This window comes from Ipomoea nil, unplaced genomic scaffold, assembly GCF_001879475.1.
Source record: "Ipomoea nil cultivar Tokyo-kokei standard unplaced genomic scaffold, Asagao_1.1 scaffold2826, whole genome shotgun sequence".
Lineage (NCBI taxonomy): Eukaryota > Viridiplantae > Streptophyta > Magnoliopsida > Solanales > Convolvulaceae > Ipomoea > Ipomoea nil.
In genome coordinates, this window is record NW_017619254.1 from 1138444 (window position 1) to 1161746 (window position 23303).

The 23303-nt window shown below is 32.0% G+C and overlaps 3 protein-coding genes across 4 annotated transcripts; 2 read left to right on the forward strand and 1 right to left on the reverse strand.

The window, feature by feature from the left end:
* Positions 1 to 151: 151 nt before the first annotated feature.
* On the forward strand, positions 152 to 23224 carry LOC109159123 (GDSL esterase/lipase At1g28600-like). 2 transcript variants are annotated; one of them, XM_019307148.1, is made up of 6 exons: positions 152 to 455; positions 546 to 776; positions 1848 to 1996; positions 2239 to 2515; positions 2630 to 2871; positions 23199 to 23224. In XM_019307148.1, exons 1-5 carry the CDS (start codon positions 194 to 196, stop codon positions 2869 to 2871), a joined length of 1161 nt encoding a protein of 386 aa, XP_019162693.1. In that variant the 5' UTR covers positions 152 to 193; the 3' UTR covers positions 23199 to 23224. The 2 variants fall into 2 exon arrangements, with proteins under 2 accessions (XP_019162693.1, XP_019162692.1); XM_019307147.1 differs by lacking the exon at positions 23199 to 23224 and having other exon boundaries at positions 2630 to 3064.
* Positions 10057 to 13383, forward strand: LOC109159121 (GDSL esterase/lipase At1g28590-like). The gene is made up of 5 exons (XM_019307145.1): positions 10057 to 10388; positions 10494 to 10718; positions 12359 to 12507; positions 12614 to 12890; positions 13074 to 13383. Exons 1-5 carry the CDS (start codon positions 10127 to 10129, stop codon positions 13325 to 13327), a joined length of 1167 nt encoding a protein of 388 aa, XP_019162690.1. The 5' UTR covers positions 10057 to 10126; the 3' UTR covers positions 13328 to 13383.
* LOC109159120 lies at positions 15651 to 18280 on the reverse strand. Its single transcript, XM_019307144.1, has 3 exons — positions 16049 to 18280; positions 15914 to 16012; positions 15651 to 15836 (listed from the first exon to the last, which is right to left on the reverse strand). The coding sequence occupies exons 1-3, from the start codon at positions 18263 to 18265 to the stop codon at positions 15717 to 15719; spliced, it is 2436 nt and encodes an 811-aa protein (XP_019162689.1). The 5' UTR covers positions 18266 to 18280; the 3' UTR covers positions 15651 to 15716.
* Positions 23225 to 23303: the final 79 nt, after the last annotated feature.

Consider the following 23303-nt stretch of genomic DNA (forward strand, 5'->3'; position numbering starts at 1 on the left):
TTTTTTTATATATAGATTTATTTCGTAGCACCTTCTTTCATTTATTTTAGTATTAATTATTCTTTTATTGTTCTGATTAAAATAGAATAATTTTTTTGTAATTAAAAAAAAAATGGAAATTACTGTGACGCCGCACCACGTTATATATATAGTCGTTGGACCTAAAGTATGTACTACTTCACTAAACCCCGTCATGGCTTCTTCTAGGTTTGTTGTTACCATGTTACTATCATTCTTATTTCTCTTCTTACTATCATCACCGGAAAATGTCGCCGCCGCCCCCTACACATCCCTCTTTAGCTTCGGGGATTCGTTAGCCGACACCGGAAACCTCCTTCATCTCTCACCGGAAACCAACCGGCCACCCCACTATGCCCTCCCACCTTACGGAGAAACCTTCTTCCACACCCCCACCGGCCGATTTTCCGACGGCCGTGTCGTCATCGACTTCATCGGTACGTAAACGCGTATTTGATTTCTTTTACTCGGTTGATGCATGACAGATTATTTGATGACGTACGTAACGGCATTTGTGTTTGTCGCAGCCGATAGTTTGGGGCTTCCCTTTCTTCCGCCGTATGTCGGGGAGGAGAGAAATGAAAGTGGCCGCCGGAATTTCGGTGAAGGTGCGAATTTCGCCGTCGGCGGTGCTACGGCTCTGGACGACGCATTTTTTAAGAAAATTGGACTCTTTAATCTCACCCCTAATATCTCATTGGACTGCCAATTGAATTGGTTCAAGGAAATGTTACCAACCATTTGCCAGTCCTCATCAGGTAATTTTCTCTTACTTTTTGTATTTGATTTTATTTTTAATATGTAATTAATGAATATGAAAGATCACATAATAAATATGAAATTAAAGATCACATGGAACCGTAAAGATTCATCGTCATTGTACGTCTAATACATATTATTAATCAATTAATTACACCGTGTTATAAGTTAAAAAAAATTGAATAAATCTTCTATAAAATCATCTCAAATGAAGCATGTAATAATTTTTAGTTAAAGTATAATTTTTTTTAATCAACAGACCTATTGAAAAAATATTTGTCTGGTAAACTTCGATGGAATTTATCTGATAATTAGTTTAGTAACTACAAAATAAATAACTAGTGTTTATAAAATATCGTAAAATGAAAATTTAAAATGTTGCATATATTCTTCACTCGGGTACTTTTAACAATTTTATTAAAGGGTAATGATAAAATTTATACGAATTCCTTGCCAAACCAAAAAGCAAGTTATATATTCCACCACCTTTGCTCACTCAAATTACTTTAAATCCCATCTTTTGAAAAGGGAATGCTTAACGCGTCCATTTTACGCCAATTAATGCTTTAGAAAAAAGATTTATCCGGTTCATATCAAAACTACTCCTCAGGTAAAATTTTATGAACATATCCAAATCATCATGATCTAATGGATATGAAATTAAAAAAAAAAAAAAAAAAAAAAGGAGTGGGATCATTTTTATAAATATTACAATATTATAAACTTTTGAAATTTGTAGTATTTATGAAAATAAGTTCATTTTTTATTTTCAATCGTTAGATTTACTAGATCAACAGTTTGGATTTGTGCATAGATTATCACCTAGGACATAGTTCTCAATCTATATATTTTTTGAAAGGATTATCAATATATACATATACATACATACATATATATATATATATATATATTATCACTAGTTAAATTTTTAATTTAGACGAAATACATTATTAATTTGATATTAGTCTTTTTAAGTTCGATCTATCCTTGATTATTGTACATGTATATTAAACATTTGTTAAATTTTGTAATATATTTGAGTCCATTATATTGTTGATTTGGACATGCAGAATGCAAGGAATTTCTAAAAAGCTCATTAGTAGTAGTGGGTGAAATCGGAGGAAATGATTACAACCATGCATTCCTTGGAGGAATATCAACCAATTTTATTAAATCATACGTCCCAAACGTTGTCTCCAAAATTGGCTCAGTTGTCCATGTAAGAATTGTTTTTAATAATAAATGTTAGACGTTTAATTATAATACTTGCATGTACGTATATTATATATGTCGCAATATCTTTGTTATAAATCATGTGATAAATCTAAAACCTTATATTATAATGAGATGTCAAATTCAAATCCAATGGCTGTGCCTTTGTGATTTAGAATCTAATTTATACTTTTCCTTTAATTAAGAATCTAACTTAGCTTTTTTCTCTTTAATTTAATTGTAATGTAGGAATTGATTGGCCTAGGAGCCGTTACACTACTTGTGCCAGGAGAGCTCCCAAAGGGATGCTCAACAGCTTACCTAGCAACATTCATCAGCTCAAACCAGACCGACTACGACCCCGAAACTGGTTGCCTCAATTGGCTAAACGACTTCGCAAAGTACCACAACAGCCTTCTGATTAACGAACTTAACCGCCTCCAGAAACTTCACCCCCACGCTACAATCATTTATGCTGATTATTACAACGCGGCAATGCAATTTTACCTCACCCCAGACACATTAGGTATTTCATGACTTGTTTAAAACATCATCAATTTTATTATATATATATATATATATATATATATATATATATATATATATATATATATATATATAATTATATATATGATTGTAGGATTCAAAGAAGGGGCAGTTGTAGCATGCTGTGGGGCAGGAGGTGCATACAATTTCAATGCATCTTTTTTATGTGGGTACCCTCCAACAAAAGCCTGTGCTGACCCAAATTTGTATGCTAATTGGGATGGCATACATTTAACAGAAGCTGCCTATAAATGGTTAGCCCATGGTATACTCACCGGAGCCTATACCAACAAAAACCTTAATATAATTTCTACTTCCTTCAAAGCCACTTCTTAAATTATTTTGATAAGTAATAATTTTATGTAGCTTAAGCGTACAAGATAGAGGCACCGCCTATTATGTAAGCACCAAATATGTACGGTGCTAGGTGTATAATATATGTCACAACTCACAACACTTGGGAGAAATATATAGTACCACCTATCATTCAGTACGAGTTGTTTTCGGTTGTTGTATTTAAAATATTCAATTGTTTTTATTTAGCATGAATTATTTGCTTACCAACTGTATTAAGTCGTTGGGTTTGCTAGATCTTATTTATATAGACTGATAATTTATGACTAAATCATCCTTCATGCTATTTTATTGGATTCATAGTTGAGCTCAATAGTCATCCGTACAAGCAACTGCAACAATTCTTTAATTTGGACCAATTATTCATTTATTGCAATTTGAAAAGACTTTATTTATTTATTCCGTATTAAATTATAGTATATGTTAGTGTTGAATGGGTTGTATACATATCTTATAAAAAAAATATGTTTTACTATAAAAGTTGTTAGAGGTATTACTAACGCTTTATTAGACTTGACCTTACATATCACTGAGAGTGATCATTTGGCTTATTTATCTAACGCTTGAAAGTCATTCGCTGGTTACTAGCATATCAATCTCAGATTGGCTTTAGTCGGAGTTACTATTTTAAAAGTGTTATTAACTTATTGCATATACATGAATTTCTTGAATATTAAGTAACATCTATAATTAGATTTTTTTTTTTAAATAAAAATTATACCTTTGTGAGTCATCTTTAAATGTTTCACCCTAGATTGAGACTTGTCTTTAGAACCTAACAATGCTAACCTACTGGGAATGAATATATTACACAAAAATTTCCTTCCTTCTACTCCAAGTTTCCTTCTTGCTTTACACTTTCAAAAAATATATCTAACTTAATTGCTTTCTCAAGTAATCTAACCGTACCATTATTACAATGCTTTTTGTCAATTCTGAAACATCAAACTCTTTTGTATGGAATTTTGAAAACTTGTGAATTTTGAGAATTGTAAAAGAGGTAAATCATGGGATTTGTCTTAGTGGTGCAGGATCTGAATGTTTTACTTTTTATAGTATATGTTAGTGTTGAATGGGTTGTATACATATCTTATAAAAAAAATATGTTTTACTATAAAAGTTGTTAGAGCTATTACTAACGCTCTATTAGACTTGACCTTACATATCACCGGGAGTGATCATTTGGCCTATTTATCTAACGCTTGAAAGTCATTCGCTGGTTACTAGCATATCAATCTCAGATTGGCTTTAGTCGGAGTTACTATTTTAAAAGTGTTATTAATTTATTGTATATACATGAATTTCTTGAATACTAAGTGACTTCTATAATTATATATATATATATATATATATATATATATATATATATATATATATATATATATATATATATATATATTTAAAGTATACATTTGTGAGTTATCTTTAAATGGGTCACCCTAGATTGAGACTTTGTCTTTAGAACCTAACATAACAATTCTAACCTGCTGGGAAGGAATATATTACACAAAAATTTCCTTCCTTCTACTCCAAGTTTCCTTCTTGCTTTACACTTTCAAAAAATATATCTAACTTAATTGCCTTCTCAAGTAATCTAACCGGACCATTATTACAATGCTTTTTGTCAATTCTGAAACATCAAACTCTTTTGTATGGAATTTTGAAAACTTAGTGAATTTAAATCCTAAATATGAGGACTTCTCATTTCCTGTCCTGAAAATTGTAAAAGAGGTAAATCATGTGATTTGTCTTAGTGGTGCAGGATCTGAATGTTTTACTTTTTATTTTCTTAGGATGAGATTCTCCTCCATTAAAGATTTAAACATGAGTAGTAGCTGGACTGCCTGGACAATACTACACCCATACTTAGGACAATTGAAAACTCGTATGACAGTACGACACATAGACAAGACTTCAAAAATGTTTTCTTATTCAACATTAATTAGTATTATTACTATTAAAAAAAAAAAAAAAAAAAAAAAAAAGATGCTAACATAATATGCACATTGTGCCATGAGAGCTCCCTCCCAATTGGATGCTCAACACCTTAGCTAGCAACATTGTTGAGCTCCAACAAAACCGACTACGACCCAAAACTAATTAAACTGTCTAAATTAGCTAAAAGTCGTTGTTCTTGGGTTTGTCTCGTTCTGTTAAGATCTGTTGTTCTTATGTTTTAATTATTAGCCTTAAAAATAATTTATTTTTTATTTCAAGATTTCCTAAAAATTGGGCCAATCAAAATTCCACCACTCTTTGATGGTTTTATTATAACATGACTTTTGGATTATAATTCGGGTAATGGATGCGGTAAAATAAATAAAAGAAATTGGAAAAGTTCATTTTAATAAGTAGTATGTAGTATAAGTACCCAAAAAAATAAAAAAAATAAAAAAAATAAAAATCAATGTGTTAAGATAAAGGTCTGACAAGTGCTATGTCAAATCTACTATGTAACCACTAAGTGGGACATGGCCGAAAGTTTAGCCCCTACTACTTGTATCAATATTATTGTATCATATTTCCCTAAACTTTCTGCCATGTCCCACTTCTAACCCTTTCCCACCAATATTTACATCCCAACCCCTTAAACATTTTGCTTTATCCCAATTTGGATCACATTCCTCCAACCTTTGCACTCCAGCCCCCTAAAGTCATCGCCATGTCTCACTTCACACCCCTAACTCTCTTCTCTTTCTACCTTGGCCCCCAAATCTTGGGAAAATTATACCATACCGTGGATCATGGTCCACAAAACATTTTGGACCATGGTCCAGAACGGTGCCGTTTCTGAAAAGAAACTGCACCTGTCCCGCATAAAGTAGCTCTATTTGTATAACATATTCAGTTCATTTTATTTACATTGCAGTTTCATTTCGATATAACTACAGTTTCATTTGACATTATATACTCAAATATGTGAAACTGTTATCTAGTTTCATTTTATATACAATATAGTTTCATTACAACACAACTACAGTATCATTTCGATATAACTATAGTTTCATTGGATAATATACACTCAAATATGTGAAACTGTTATTCAGTTTTATTTTATATACACTGCAGTTTCATTTCTACACAACTACAGTTTCATTTCGATATAACTACAGTTTCATTCGACATTATACATTCAAATATGTGAAACTATTATTCAATTTCATTTTATATGCACTATAGTTTCATTACAACACAACTACAGTATCATTTCCATATAACTACAGTTTCATTGACAATATGCACTCAAATATGTGAAACTGTTATTCAGTTTCATATGTACATGCAGTTTCATTTCAATACAACTACATATTCATTTCAATTCAATTACAGTTGCATTTGATAATATAGAAACAATATGTGAGACAATTCCATTTTAGATATATTGTAGTTTCATTTTGTAATTAACACACCAAAAATACAGGCTCCATTAAAATATAACGGCAGCCGTTTCTTTACTTAAAAAAATGATGCCGTTTTTAGACCATGGTCCACGATACAACGACTGCAAATCTTGTATATGCGGGTTAAAATATCATCTGGGCCTAATTACCTTATGGACTTCACTTCGCACCTCCATCCCTCACTCTTTTTTTATATGGAATTGAATTCCAAACAATTTAAAAAATATATATATATTACAAGTTAAAATTACTTTTCTCTTCTTTTCAAATACATTTTGGGAAATGATGAGTTGGGTGAAGGAGAATATTGAAGTAGAATACGATATGGACTGGACTTAGAATTGGTCCAAATATGAAGCCCATAGCTGCTAGGAGAATAAAATATTATTGCAAAGGATTAAAATATTCTTTAAGAAAGTATATTTTCATTATTTGGGTTTTCTTTTTCAAATTCGAATTTTGAAATGAGAAGAAAGGCAATCGTTATATCCTACACCACGGCGCACATAGCATTGTGCGTCGCGCGCCTTCCAAAACGACGTCGTTTTGGGGTAGTGTTGGGAGGCGCGGTAAGAAGTTGCTGAGATTATGTGTATTTGTTCACAACGTTATGTGTATTGGTTCATACAGTTATGTGTATTTTTTATACAATTACGTACATTCTTTTTATACAATTATGTACATCCGAATAAGAAAATTTGTGTGTATTATGTTAAGAGTTGATGTGTATTATGTTAAAAGTTTATGTTTATTATGTATTATGTTAGATTATGTGTATTATCTTTTAAAAAGAGTATGTATATTTTGTTATATAATTATGTACATTCATGTATAACATTATGTGTATTCTAGTATAACATTATGTACATTCTTGAACAGCGGGTTTTTTTTTTTTAAAGAAAGAATACTGCCATTCACTGGGGCGGAAAATTTCAAAAAAAAAAAAAAATAATTAAAACGACGTCGTTTTGCATCTGGGCGCATAGTGCAACGCGCGCCGTGGTGTAGGATATAAATTGCCGAAGAAAGGCAACTACTATAAAGTATAAATGAACTTTATTATACTCATGGAATCCATTGTTGAAATATAGTTATTGAAAACACTTTTTTGCTTTTAAGATTTTAGTTTATGTAATTTACAAATTATTTATTAGTTAAAATTCCTCGACCAAAATCAATTTGCAAATATTGGGAAATTTGATAAGTAAGCTTATTACAAGTTCAAAAGCATTTAATTTTCTTATGTAATCTTTAAAAAAAAAATTACAAAATTGATCTTTTGTCCTATAGTTTCAAAATGATTTTTTAATATACTCAAAATTATTGAGCGAACCACTTTTTGAATATTACTAGCTCGAATCTATGGATTAAAAGTCTAAGCGAAAGATTTAGACTGTCAAAATCTTGTAAAATTGTCATAAGCAGTGTTATAATCTTTATTAAACCACATATTAAGTGTGCTAATTAAGCTTCCTTAGCCACATATTGTGTCTGTTTTGGACATTTACTTGTTGACGATTTATATTGTTTCATGTCACGTGGTAGATGTAGTGTACACTACATCCACCACATGACATGAAACAAAAGTCAACATTTCTTGATAGTGAAATGAATGAAAGAAATTGCACGGAGAGTCTATCCATTACAACTACGAATAGCTGTTTTATTTTGAAAAGTGATACTATTGATTTTGATTACACCGTCACTGGCAAAATCACTCTTAAAATATTATATAAGAGCCTCTCAACATTTTTTTTTTTTGCTAGTAACAAATTTTTCTAATATAATCTTTATATATTTTAAACAAACATTTTTCCAATCAAAATTTTTAGGGCACATGAACAATGACATATAGACATGTGGTGCCTACTAATCACATCTTCATCTAGTTCTAGTTGTTAAACTATCAACTATCAACTATCTCTCTCTCTCTATATATATATATATATATATATATATATATATATATATATATATATATATATATATATATATATATATATATATATATATATATATATATATATATATATATATATATATATATATATATATATATATATATATATATGTAGGATCATCATATGAGAACATTTGCTTAGGTGATAACGTGAGAACAAATCGTGTGCATTCATCTAATATTTTTTAATGGTCTAGATTAGATTAAGTGTGTGCGAATGCGAATTAAATGTGTGCAAACGCGACATAATTCAAGTTTGCACACACTTAATTTAATCTAGACCATTAGAAAATATCAGATGGATGCACACGATTTGTTCTCACCTAAGCAAGTGTTATCATTGGAACCATACTCTCTCTCTCTCTCTCTCTCTCTCTCTCTCTCTCTCTCTATATATATATATATATATATATATATATATATATATATATATATATATATATATATATATATATATATCAGTAAAAATTGTTGTGTCAAATTTTGTACGATATGTAAAGAGATTGGTAGAGAAGATATATTTGTACCGTATATATAATGATATATGTGCATTACATGAACTTGTGACTGGGATGTCTATTGTACTAGTCGTGGAAGTTTTTTTGGGTTTACCGGCTTGGGCTAAATGATTTTTACTGTTGAATTGACACTAACCCAAAATTTTGTGTGCGAGTGTGTATATATTGAATCAGATGAGAACAAGTCCTTAGGAGGAAAAACTAAAACTCAATCTTATTCTTAGAAGAAAATGTTTTTTTACAAAATTAATTTTGTGTCCTATAGTTTCAAAATGAATTTTTTAATATACTCAAAATTGTTGAGTGAGCCACTTTTTGAATATTGGTAGCTCGAATCTATGGAGTAAAATTTCAAGTGAAGGATTTAGACCGTCAAAATCTTGTACAATTTATGTATGTTATTAATTTATAACTGTCATAAGCAGTACGTGTTATCCCATCTTTGGTAAAATAGTTAGTCTATCAGTCAATTTTGGCTTATTTGACTATTATTATTTGTTTGTTCGGTTAAAAAACTAATATAAGTGTTTGGTTAATTAGCTTTTTTGTAATTCCAAAATGTTAAAATTCAAAATGCTGTTCAAAGTAATTTTTTCAATTAATTTTTTGAGAAAAGAAAGTATATCAAACAGCTATCAACTAACAACTAATTTACCAAATACTTTTTACAATCAGCTAATCTTATCAACTAATTTACCATCTAATTAACCTAATCAACCAACAGCTAGCTATCAGCTAACAGTCATTTAGAGATTTACTAAACAGGGTCATAATCTTTTTTAAACCACACATTATGTGTGTTAAGCTTAGCCACACGTACAATGATTTTTTTTTAGGACATGTGGTGATCATTGTTTCATGTCATGTGGTGGATGTACTTACTTTCTTGATAGTGAATGAACGAATGAAAATTCATGGAGTGTCTGTCCATTACAACTTACGAGTATATATGAATACAATAGTTGTCTTTTATTCCGTATTTATACATGATTTAAATCATACACAAATTACAGATTCTGATATAATCTATAATAATGGATCTACGTTCCATAGATAGATAATTGTGTTAAATTGATATTTATTAATGTTTAAAATTGATTTTGATTAACAATTAATAAACTAATGATACAAAGCCATTATCTAATATCATTTAATTTATTTAATAATGTTATATTATTTAAATGTAATATATTGTAATTTAAATAGTTCCATAATGTAAAAAGGACCACCATTATATATTCATGGCATAACATTTGCGGGCCAAATTAAAGTTGATGTCTTTTTCTCATCTCCCAAAAGTTGTCATTTAAAAGAAGAAAAGTAATACAATTAAAAGAAAGAAAAACAAAGTGTTAATTATGGGTTTCTCTCTAGGAACTGCAATTACTTATTATTGTATAGTTTTGGTAGTGTTTGAATCGACCGGACATGTTGCCGGCGGCTGCTACAAAGCCATCGTAAGTTTCGGCGATTCGGTCACCGACACCGGAAACCTTATTCACAAGTCCAAAGTATTATCCAAGGGCTTCGTCAAGTCGTCGGTGCCACCCTACGGCGAAACGTTCTTCCACCACCCCACCGGCCGCTACTCCGACGGCCGCCTCATCATCGATTTTATCGGTAACTTTTACTTAATCCAAGCTAAGAGATAGAAAAACGAAAAGTATATATAATTGTTGGGTAATAATATGTACGTATATATACACTGGCGGCCATTGCATGCAGCTCAGAGCATGGGGCTTCCACTGGTGCAACCTTATTTCGGCGGCGAAAGAAACGGTGATCGGAGTTTTGCGGAAGGAGTGAACTTCGCGGTGGCGGGGGCGACGGCGATGGACATGTCATTCTTTACGGAGAGAGGAATTATTAATAGCTGCACAAATGTATCTCTGGGGAATGAATTGGATTGGTTTAAGCAGATGCTGTCATCTTTTTGCCAGACGCCGTCAAGTAAGCTTCTCTAAGCTCCTATTATCTATCTCCAGAGCCTAGAGGCGATTTTGTTGCTTTCATTTTCTATCAATTAAAGTTTTTAAATCTTCAATATACCCTTATTATATATTGGCATAAAAACCCTAAGAGATGTTTTTTGAAGTTTTTTTTTCACTTTTATGAAAAATCACAATAACTTGAAATTTTTTGTATTCAAAATTCTTTCGTAACCTCAGCAGTAGCGCAGGTAATTAGTCGAGAATCATATAGCATGGCAATATATGAAAATTTTATTGTATATATACATCATCATTAAACATCTCCTCATTTATCTTCTTAAAAATCAGAGTAATGAATGAGAAATAGGAGATGATGTCGGATGGTATATATATATAATATAATTTTCATATGTTGCTAGGATATATGATTCTTGACTAAGCTACGGTAGAGTTTACGAAATAATTTTTACATACAAAAAATTTCAAGTTACTCATTTGGTGAATTTTCTCATAAAAGCAATATGAGAAATTTAACATCTTGTTATATCTTAAAAGTTATGGTTTGATTACCATTGTTGCTTAGTAAAGAAAATTGAAAACTTTTGTGTTTCAAACGTATGAAGACAATGATCAAGTATTCCCTTATTTGTACTGAGTCTCAATTTCTTTATATGAGATCTAGATTCCTAACAAGTCAAACCAGAGTTATTACATAGAAATGCTTTTGAAGTTGAAGAATCTTGAAATAGAAGGTTGAGAAGAGAAAATAAGGTTGCAAAAGTAGTTCCAATATAATAAGTGAAAAAAAAAAGAATAATATATCAATTTCTCATTTTACCCCTCCAATACTATGTTTTTAAAAAAAAAAAAAAAATTGCTGGATCATAATTGATAAATTGCATCGGGACTCAAGTATAACTCAGAGACCAATGATAAATTTTTTTTCAAAAAAAAAAAAAGAAAAAGAAAAAAAAAGAAGCATTTTCCTTATTTATAATAGCCATTTGACCCTTTCCACAAGCTTATGAAAATATTCTGAAATATATATTTTATTTCAGTTCATTTTAAAAAAAAAAATAATTATCCAAATATGATGTATACATGTCAGAATGCATACAAATAAAGATAGAAATCGTACTTCAAAAAAATAAATGTATGATAGACAACCATTGAACCAACCAATAGTTATCTATATGGATCACAGCTCAAAAATAACATCATTTTACTTAATTTTATTTTTTCGCGCGCTCAACTGCAATATACATTTTTATAACTCATAATGTACATTATTTTAAAACAAAATGTACATTATTCTAAAGCATAATGTACATTGTTACCCTAAATATTTCATTATTCTAAATATGAAAATATACATTATTTTAACACATAATGTACATTATTTTTACTTATAATATTCACAACGATATTTTGAACCGTGGTCGACACAATAATTTGCCCAAACCAACCCCACCCAAAAACACAACCTGCCAAAAAAGATTGAAAAGAATTTAACAAATAGAAACCAGCCACACAAGTTGGCTGGACCAAACTGCATAAGTAATTTATTGACCGACACGACGTTACCATTAACCCCTTTGTAGAAAACATAACTCTCGTGATATCAATAACAACAACGTTTGTACCAATTATGATAAACAGGATGCAAGGAGTATTTAGAAAGCTCAGTAATTCTAATGGGGGAGATTGGTGGCAACGATTACAATTATGCATTCCTTCAAGGCCATCCCAAAGAAGAAGTTATGTCTTTTGTTCCCAAAGTTATTACAGTCATCGCTTCAACTATCAACGTAAGAATCCATTTTTCAAAACTCTATATTTATTTATTTCAAGAGTTAAAGATTATTCTTGTTGCAAATTCATGATGTGACGTTATTTTGTGTTTTGAGTTTTTAGGAACTAATTAAATATGGAGCGCAAATACTAATAGTTCCGGGTAACCTACCAATTGGATGTTCGCCATCCTATCTATCGTACTTCATGACTTCCAATGCAAGCGAATATGATCCCCAGACTGGTTGCATTAACTGGTTAAACGATTTTACTGAGTACCACAACGAACTACTTCAAAAGGAGTTGAACCATCTCAGAGAACTTCATCCTCATACCAGAATAATTTACGCAGACTATTATAACGCTGCAATGCGGTTGTATAGATCTCCAAACAATTATGGTATATCTAACTCTCTCTACAGTTAAATTTCATGCACAACCATTTTTCTTTTTTACAAAACAATGATATTCACAATCTAAGTCTCACAATTTCTTTAAATACATATTTGCTATAGATAATTAGCCCCAAAAAAAAAAAAAAAAAAAAAGTTTATATTTAACTTTGATGTGTAAATGATATCAGGATTTGAGAATACTTTGGAAGCTTGCTGTGGAGGTGGGGGCCCATACAATTCTAATCCGCATGCGTATTGTGGGTCCCAACTATCAACGGTTTGTGATAGCCCTTCATCGTATATTAGCTGGGACGGGATGCACCTGACAGAAGCCGCTTATCAATGGATAGTTGATGGGCTTCTAATTGGCCCATTTACAAGCCCAAAAATCAATGGCGAATGTATTCTGTCGCGCCCAAAAACCAAAATTCCGGACTCTTAGCGATTGGGGCTGTCAGCAGCCCAATTTGAAATTATTGAGCTTTAAATTGCGTGGCCCACATATAGCTTTGAGGCAAATTATATCGTGCACCAGGGCGCACAATGCATTGCCCAAAATGACGTCGTTCCCGTTTCTGCCGTTAATTTCTATAAAAAAAAATTAAAAAAATCCATGTTTTGTACGTACAGAATTGTATAGTAGAATACACATAAACTCCTAACATAATACACATAATCTAACATAATACACATAAACTCTTAACATAATACACATAAACACACGTGTTAAAAAGAAGAAAAAAAAACTGTAACAGGATTGGACGGAGTTGTTGTGAAGCCAAAGTGTGAGTAGGTATGTCATGTAATATTATTCATTTAAATTGGATTAGTTTTTAACATTTCTAATATTTCAAGGTAACTTAAATAATATCACAATTAAATAAAAGACAATAAAAACTACAAATATATGAAAATAAGAACAAAAAAGAAGAGTAAATACCCAAAATGGTCCCTCGACTATAGCTAAATTCCCAAATTGGTCCTCAACTTTCAATTTTAACCAATTAAGTCCTTAAGTTTCAAAATTTGACCCAATTTCGTCCTATGTTAAATTCTCCGTTTAATTCCCGTCAAGTTGAAGGTCAGAGTGGTAATTTCCCCTCCTGCGTGCGTTCTCCCTTCATCTCGTCGGTTATAAGATGTAGAATAATCCCTAATTGTCATTCATTCTCTTCATACCCTAAATTCAGTTTCTCCCTTCACCGCCTTCTTCGAGATGCATTCGAACTACAATGAAGACAGCTATGGTTCCTCAAGAAACCACTCATTGTTTCAACACGGTGAAGTAATGTCGAATATGCGTTGTCATTGTGGTGAATCGTTGAAGCTACACACCTCATGGACGAATGACAATCCTGGGAGAAGGTATTGGGACTGTGGACTGAATATGGTGAGTAATTTCTGACAATTTATATTTGTTTAGTGTTTAATTTTAGATTGTAATAGGTTTTGGGTTTTGGGTTTTGGGTATAGGGCAGGAGAGTGGATGGGTGTGGATTCGTAAGATGGTATGATCCTCCTATGTGTGCAAGGTCAAGGGCAACATTCCTGGACTGTTACGGCGTATAAATCGAAATGAGGAGGAAATCCAAAAGTTGAAATCAAGGTTGAGAGCTACAGCTACTGCAGAAGATCATTTGTATATATGGTAAAAATCAAAGTGTTCTTATCTCCTGGTGATGGTGATGATTTCAATTGATGCAGTAGCAGTGTTAGTGATGGTGTTGTGTAACTCCAATTCTAGAACTGTATGTGGTGGAAAATTAGTTAAAACGCGTCCCTTGGCATTGTAGACTAGAAGTGAAATTGTATTTGTAATTGCACTAATTTATGATCAATGAAGTGTTTTGTGATTTAATGTGTGTATATAATTGGGTAATTTTCAGTTTAGTTTGGTCTCAGTAATGTCAAAGTTACTGCATAACCAAAGTCACCAGACAATTGCACTGCATAAGTAAAGTAACCAATTGGACAATTGCACTGCATAACCAAAGTAACCAAATGGACAATTGCATTGCATAACCAAAGTAATCAAATGACAATTGCACTGCATAAGCAAAGTAACCAAATGTGGACCTTTTCATTGCATAACCAAAGTAACAAAATGACAGAGCCTTTTCATTGCATAACCAAAGTAACAAAATGACAGAGCTAAATTTTACCAAAATGAGACAGTCAATGTTTACCAAAATGAGACAGCCAATTGTCTAACTAGAGACCAAAATGAGACAGCCAATTGTCTAACTAGAGTTTACATACTGCCAAATGAGAGTGCCAAAATTGTGTAACTAGAGTTTACATGGCACATATCAAACACAAAAAAAGAAAAAAAAAAAACAAAAGCTCTAATAGAAATGTCTACATTGTCTCATCAGTCAAGGTTAAATGTCCAATCACTTTTTTCCTTTAGCTTTGCCAGTAGATGTAATGACTTGTTTTCCTCCCACATTGTCTATGGTCTTTATCTTTTTTTGGTGGTGGTCCTTGAGCTCTCATTTGATTTCCAACATTTAAGCTTTCACCTAAACAATTGCAAAGTAACAACCATTAGTGACTATCATTATCTAAAACCAACATATATAAGACTTACATCCCACCTGGAATTTCATTACTTGATAGATGCACTAATTCAACAGGAAGTTCAAAAACATAGGCAGGGTCATCATGCTCAATCTGGATGTCTATATCAGTACCATATTCAGGTTGTGTCTGAATTGGTATCTCTTCTTGATGAGGGATATCAGCACCTAAGTAGTTCTGCCAGGCCAACTATTAGTGGTGCACAAAATGAGACAGCTAATAACAATTAAAATATGCTTAACAGCTATTAATTATACCTGGACAGAAGTGGCAGTTGCTGGATGAGTGACCTGTGCGGTAAATGGTTCTCTAATTGGTGGATGAGTGACATGTGCAGCTGCTGGATGAGTGACTTGAGCACCTAATTGGTTCTGCCAGGAAGCAATCAAAACAACAACAATTAATTTTGCATAATAAAATATGTTGTTAGCATAATCACAAATTATACCTGGACTGTATTTGCATAAGCTGATTTATCAGGGCACCTCCTACTGTTATGGCCTTTTTGTTTACAGATTTTGCAGTGAAGGGATACATGCTTCCTAGAATATGCCTTAGTTGTTAACTGCCCCTTAGCTGCTGCCTGTCTCTTAGTTGATGATTGCCCCTTATTTGCTTCTCCAGCTGATCTTATTCTCAATTTTTTTGGTCTCCCAACTTTAGTTGTGACAAGTGGGGGTAAAGGAGGTTCTATATCAGATTGGGGCCACTCAGAAGGCCCAGCCATTGGGTGAATTGATCCTGAATAAGTTTTCACATACGTATCAACTGTGTAACATGAATCGACATACTCATATATAGGCCCATTTCCTTTTTTCAACCAAATAGCACGAATAACATGCCTACATGGTAATCCTGTGAGATCCCATTTCCTACAAGAACACGTTTTTGCTCTAAGGTCAACTTGGTGTTGATCATATGACCCTTTTATTTCAAACAAGAATTCATCAGACTGAAACCCCCAATAACCTCCAGCTTGCTCCTCAAATACTGAGATCTTCTTTACTATCCCTGGACAGATTGTCCCTGACCATTGAGCAGCCTGCTTTCTACATTCAAACAGCCTTATCATTATTTGTTTTCTCACAATCTCCAAGCAATTGATGAGTGGACTGTCCCTTGCATCTTTTATCATTGCATTGAAGGACTCACAAATGTTGTTGACAAGCATATCAGATGTGGCAGTTGTATTGAAATGAGATTTGGACCACTCACTTGGGTGTTTATCATTCAACCATTGAAATGTTGTGCTATCTAGATCCCTTAACTCTCTCATTGCATCTTTAAATGTGCTGATAGTTGTAGCCCTAGCTGCTTTCCAAAGTGCATTTTTTAGTGGTAATCCCCCAAATCCAGCTACTTGCATATTGCCATGCAAGTGTCTTACACAGTATCTATGATTCACTAGGGGTAAAACTTCTTCAAATGCTGGGATAAGGCCTTTTTGTTTGTCAGACATGAAGGTGTAATTTTGTTGCCTAAGGTTATTTAGCCCAATATCTGTTTTCAATAATTTCAAGAACCAACACCAGGAGTCTTTATTTTCCCCTTCTACTATGGCATATGCAATTGGAAATATGCTATCATTAGCATCTACACCAATGGCAGTAAGCATCATCCCTCCTGCTTTGCCTCGAAGGTGACATCCATCCACACCTACTAGTGGCCTACAATGCTTAAAACCCTCTCTACAAGCCTCCCAGCAGATATAAACTCTAAGCAATCTGTGCTTGCCACCCTCATATCTTAAATCAGATAACTTGGTAAGAAACCTTGTGTTTGGATTTGTTTTTTTTATCTCCAACTCATAATTCCAAATTTTGTTGAAGTTGTCTTCTAGTTCACCCTTGATTGCCTTCTTAGCCAAACACATTGCATTGTATGCTTGCCTAACAGTTAAGTCATGGTGATCCTCAGTGCATACTTTCTTTCTAAATTCACTAGTTTTCCATTCACTATTCCCATCAATCTGATTTCTCCATCTTTTTGCAATTAGTGAGGCAGTTACCAATCTGTTTTCATGTACCCATGCACAATCATTGTGCTCATCAACTAAAACAATAATTCTCCAACATTGTTCATCTGGATCTCTTCTACAGTTAACCCTCCAATTACAGCCCTCTTGCACACACTTGGCAATACACCTAACCTTGTCATTCTTCACAAATTTTAACTCCTTACCAAATTGTAACCCATATGTTTTCACAGCTTCTCTAAAATCTCCTTTGGTAAGAAATGTTTTCCCAAGCCACAGTGGAGATGGCAAAACTGGCCTAGGAGGTACACATTCCCTCCCATTTCCCTCACCAGATTCCCTAACATATCCCACAGACCTCACATTTCCCTCAGTTTCTTCCCCTTCACTGCCAGAGAAATGGATCTCAGCATTGATATACTTTGGATCCAATGTTTCAGTATTTTCTTCAACTCTATCACAACCACCATCCTCATCACCTCCATACTCAACATTTGGATCAATATACTTCAGAAACTCTAAGTCATCTACTCCAGTTTCCTCATTCTCATACTCACCTGCAGAATCCCCCTGCAGCCAATCAGAACCACCCTCACTCTCATCTGCACTGATTTCAGCTTCACCACCATTTGTTTCATCATTTCCAACCACCCTTAAGACAACCCATATCTCTACTACCTTTGGTCTAACAACATAGTTTGCTAATACACAAGCATCCTCATCTGTAAGCAACTCTACTAAACCATTATCACTCAAATTAAACAACCTAATGTTGTCTTCCTTCTTATATCCCACTTCATAAACCTTTTCCTTTAATGTCATCATGCCCCACTCATCTGAATCCATTTCTGCAAATGTTTTAACTCTCCCCTCCAGATATCTAGGTGGGTTACTTTGAACAATTCTGCCCTCATATCTTAACTTCAGAAAAAACTTGTACCCATTTACTGCTAGTATAAAAATAACCAAACATGGGGTCAAACAAAGCACTTAAATAATGCACTTACAATAAACTAAAGCACTTTAATCATGCACTACAAGCCAAACACAATTGGAATTACAAGTAATACAATACACTTTAATAATCTAAGATGTTAACAAAGTAAGTGTATAGTCCCCATGCTTGTTTGAAAAGGATTACCCACTGGTCCCCACAGTTCTCAACCTCTATTCATGGTCCCATTGCTTAAAGCCAATTTTATAAACAAAAATCAACATATAAACTTTAAAACCAGACAAACATACATCAAAACCAATACCCACTACTCCCCCACTGGTCCCCAAATTCCCCAACAACTATTCACGCTCAGCATATATAAACTTTACAGACAAACATTTACACACTTCGACTAAAAATAACGAAGAAAAAACATACCTAGTCCACTGCTTCCATGGCTTGTACGACCTTGCGCTCCTAGCCACGCCATGAGCACCTCGACTTTCAATTTCAACGAAGATATAAAATTCACAGGTTAGGTTTTGTTAATTTGGAGATTTTAACGAAGAGAAAGGCAGCGATGCAGAGATTCGGAGAGGCAGAGATTCAGAGATGCAGAGATTAGATTTTATTATTTGGGGATTTTGCTTGTTTACTTGGTGGATAGGTGAAGTGCAAAGGCGGGAATATTGTGCAAAGGCGGGAATGCTGTGCAATTACCACTCTGACCTTCAACTTGACGGGAATTAAACGGAGAATTTAACATAGGACGAAATTGGGTCAAATTTTGAAACTTAAGGACTTAATTGGTTAAAATTGAAAGTTGAGGACCAATTTGGGAATTTAGCTATAGTCGAGGGACCATTTTGGGTATTTACTCAAAAAAGAATATTAGGACAACAAGAAAATATAAAATGGGGAAGAATTATAATAGTACCACTACAATCCAAAATTGTATTAAGTATTCTTAAACCAACTTATAGTACAATCAAGTAATATTAAAAACCATTTCAATATTGCACAAATGACGTTGTACACTTTATTAGTCCGTATTTCACTATTGATGATTAACATGATACACCTTTTCATAAGTTAATATGGACTACATTTTTAATATTTAATGTTGAAATATTATCATCTTCATTAATTTTTACACAAGTGTTATAGATTAAATAATTTCCTTACATAAATACATTATCTGCAACACGAAACAAGATGTAATGTTTGGGTGGTTCAACGCCATTGAACGACCAAATAAATGATTTGCATTTAATTTGCTAATAATTAATGAAACACAGTCCGATCTAATCTTGTTGGTATTGGCCCCAAACTCATTGTTGTCTTGCAACATTTACATTTGACAATAGAATGTGTTTGGTGAGAAATAGCGACACACTCGACACGTACACAAGTGTTTTTATTTTATTCTATTTATTTATTTATTTTAAATCATTATTTTTAATTCTGCTAAAATATAACATACGGAAATTGACCATTTCTACAATCATTTCAATTGGCGAAAGAAACATAATTATTGATTAATTTAGTATCAATTCACAGCAGTCTTGATAATTAATACGGCGTATATTTATATTTAGGTAAAATTGTATTTTATATTTACAAAAAATTGCATTTTGTCCTTCAGTTATACATGTAATATAAGCTTAGTTCTTGAGTTATATGTTTGACCATCTTTAACCCCTAAGTTATGCATAAAATGACAATTTTAGTCCATCAATGATTATTTCTACTACCAATTTTTCACTTAATAAAGTGGCTGATTTTGTTCTTCAAGAACTAAAATTGTCACTCTTTATATAACTTAGGGGTTAAAGATGGTCACGTATATAACTCAGAGATTAAGTTTGTACCACAGGTATAACTAGAGGACCAAAAATGCAATTTTCCCTTATATTTATTAATCGGCGCCTAGACAGTTAGCGCCGGCTGACCGCCTAGAATCTCACCGTAATCGGTGTTCTAGGGGGGGAAGGATAGGCGGCCGATTAGCTATTGTTCCATTTTTTAATGGGTTATTTTGGTTAAAACAACGTCATTTCGAGCGAAATAACCCTAAATCGTTCAAATCGGTCATAAACTCAAAAAAATAAATAAAAAACTACTCTATTATTGATACTTTGTGAGTTGTGACTTTGTGAAATTGTGTTTTGATTATTTAAATCTTTATACAATTTACAATTCTAGATTTTTTTTTTTAGGTTAATATTTAATATTTTAGTATTAACTACTAAGGTATTAAATACTTTATAATTATCAAGCCTTAAGAAAATGTAACAAAAAATGACGTATAGACGCTAGGCGCCCGATGACACCTAGCGATATTTGCAACCTTGGGTATAACTGTATAAGTCATTAATACAATTTATTATACCAAACATAATATTTATTCATGATAAAGCCCTAACATTATTGATTTTTCTTATATTATATAATTATTCATTATATTATATTTATTATATATTATATATTAGTAGATATAAGTATATAAGATACAGAATTTTTTATCACTATTTTTAGGTATCATATTAATTATCATGACTTAAAAATGACAAGAATTAATAGTATTTTAATTTCTCAATTGTAGTGATATTTTCACATATTGACCATCAATTAGACCATTTTTTTATTCATATATTTTTTCAAATCATCTATCAAAGTTAGATCGTATTGATAGTTGCTGATCAAAAATAAAAATATCACTATGACCGATATGCAAAAAATAATAATACTAATAAATGAATTCTAATTGAAAATTTGGAGGTTATCATAAAAGTGTAATTAACTAATATAATAATATATTAGAGTTAATTTAATTTTTTGTCTTAAATTTATAGTTGACGGTCCACTTTTAGTCCTTTTTTTTATCAGGACATTTTCTATTGATGCTACTATTTTTGTAGCATGATCATTTTTTGTCATTCATCAACAAAATTGTTGAAATACCATTAAATATAAGAACATTTTGATCTTTTGAATACAAATTGTGTTGACCCGTTGTAATATTATGTTTATATTTTTGAAAAAAATTATAATTGAAGATTAAAATGCATTTTTATTTATCGACTTTAAACTGTTTTGTTGATGAAGGACTAAAAATAGTCATTACTCAATAATACTAGGACCAATTGATAAGATTAAAATGTTTGTTGATAGAGGACCAATTGATAAGGCAAAGGCTACCACCCATCACCGAACTTTCGTTTATTTAGTTTGTAGTATTGGGTGGGGTCCGCTGGGCGTAAGATGGTGTGGGGTTACTATTATATTGCCATATCTCGCGTCACATATGCATTATTGGACTGCAATTAACCTACTAGCTTAGTGTGTATATACCATATTACCATTTACCATAATATGGAAATGCTTTTTCTTTAGAAAATTTAGGCGCCTACCTCGAAAAAATGACGCGTAAAATACAAGAATCACAAGTCGTACTTGTATTTGTCGTATAAATACGAGAAACGTAAATATGACTTTCGTTTCTCATATTTCACGCCAAAAAAATGAGTTTAAGAAATTAAAGAAAACCGAGACTTGCGTTTCTGACGACAGACAAACCCAAGTCCCAAAGGAGTTTTGCCTAAAAATATCCAAGTTTAAAAAATTGCCCATCAATTTGTCCACTCCACTTGGTTTTTGCCTGTTCAAGTCAATAACGTTGTAAATTGGAGAAGAGTTCTACTCCATGTACTTTCAAATCTTACTCTCTCAAATTTACTCCATGATGAGGTGAACTTTGATAGGTTATTTTCTTCATGTGGATCCTGTAAAAATGTCTACATCCAAATTTTAAGTATGAGAGTAAAAGTTGAGAATAGAGAAATGAAGTATAAACGTTCACAGTTGAAGGCCATTTTGGTTAGCAAATTTCAACTTGTTGGGATGAAAAAGCTTAGCAAATAAACTATTTATCAAACAATTTTGTTTAGTGTTGCAACTTTAATTTCAACTAAGTTAAAATGCTGAAATGATTTTTATTACAGCATCGTCACTACCATCATATCATTGTGCAAGAGAGATTCCCAACCCAACAAATTAAAGAACCCAAAAAACAAAGCAAATAAATAAAACAAAAAGGAGAAAACAAGCTAAGGCCACCAATTAGGTAGCGGAATCATATCATAGATTCAACAAGATAAGGAAGGAATCAAAACTTCAATTCTTTCACCAATCGAAAATGGTTATACACAAAGGACAAGCTGGGAAAGAGTACGCTATGTCGTCCCCGGCCTTCAAGTGGCTAGCTATATACGACAACCATGAAGAAGAAAGCTCTAAAATCATTTTTATCATAACCAGTAAAACAAATCAAGATAAAAGATGCATATACATATAAACAATCATATCAATATTGTTGCGTCTTTTCACTAATATAATTACTATACCCTACTCCACAATATATATATATATATATATATATATATATATATATATATATATATATATATATATATATATATATATAAATTTATATCCAAGTTCAACTCTTCATGGAGCTATTTATTCACACAGTGCACATATCGTAAATCAAAGTTCATGTATAATGTTATAGTAATAATTATGTTAAAATTATTTTAATTTTTTTTTAGTTTAATTTATTTTTGTAATTTATTAAATTGGTAAATTTTTGTTATCAATTTTTAAAAATGTAGAGAGAAAAAATATTTATACTTTTGTGTAATAATAATGTAAACAATTTTCATAAATTTAATACTTATTTTATGAGGCAATAATTAACAAATCCTAACTAATTAAAATGATAATTAAATTAAATTAAATTATCAACACTTATTTATTTGTTTAAATTTATTATTTTAATATATAATCTCTACATATATATTTAATATAATTACCAATTCAATTAAAGAATAAAAGAAACGATATAGTGGATAGATGCATGTATGT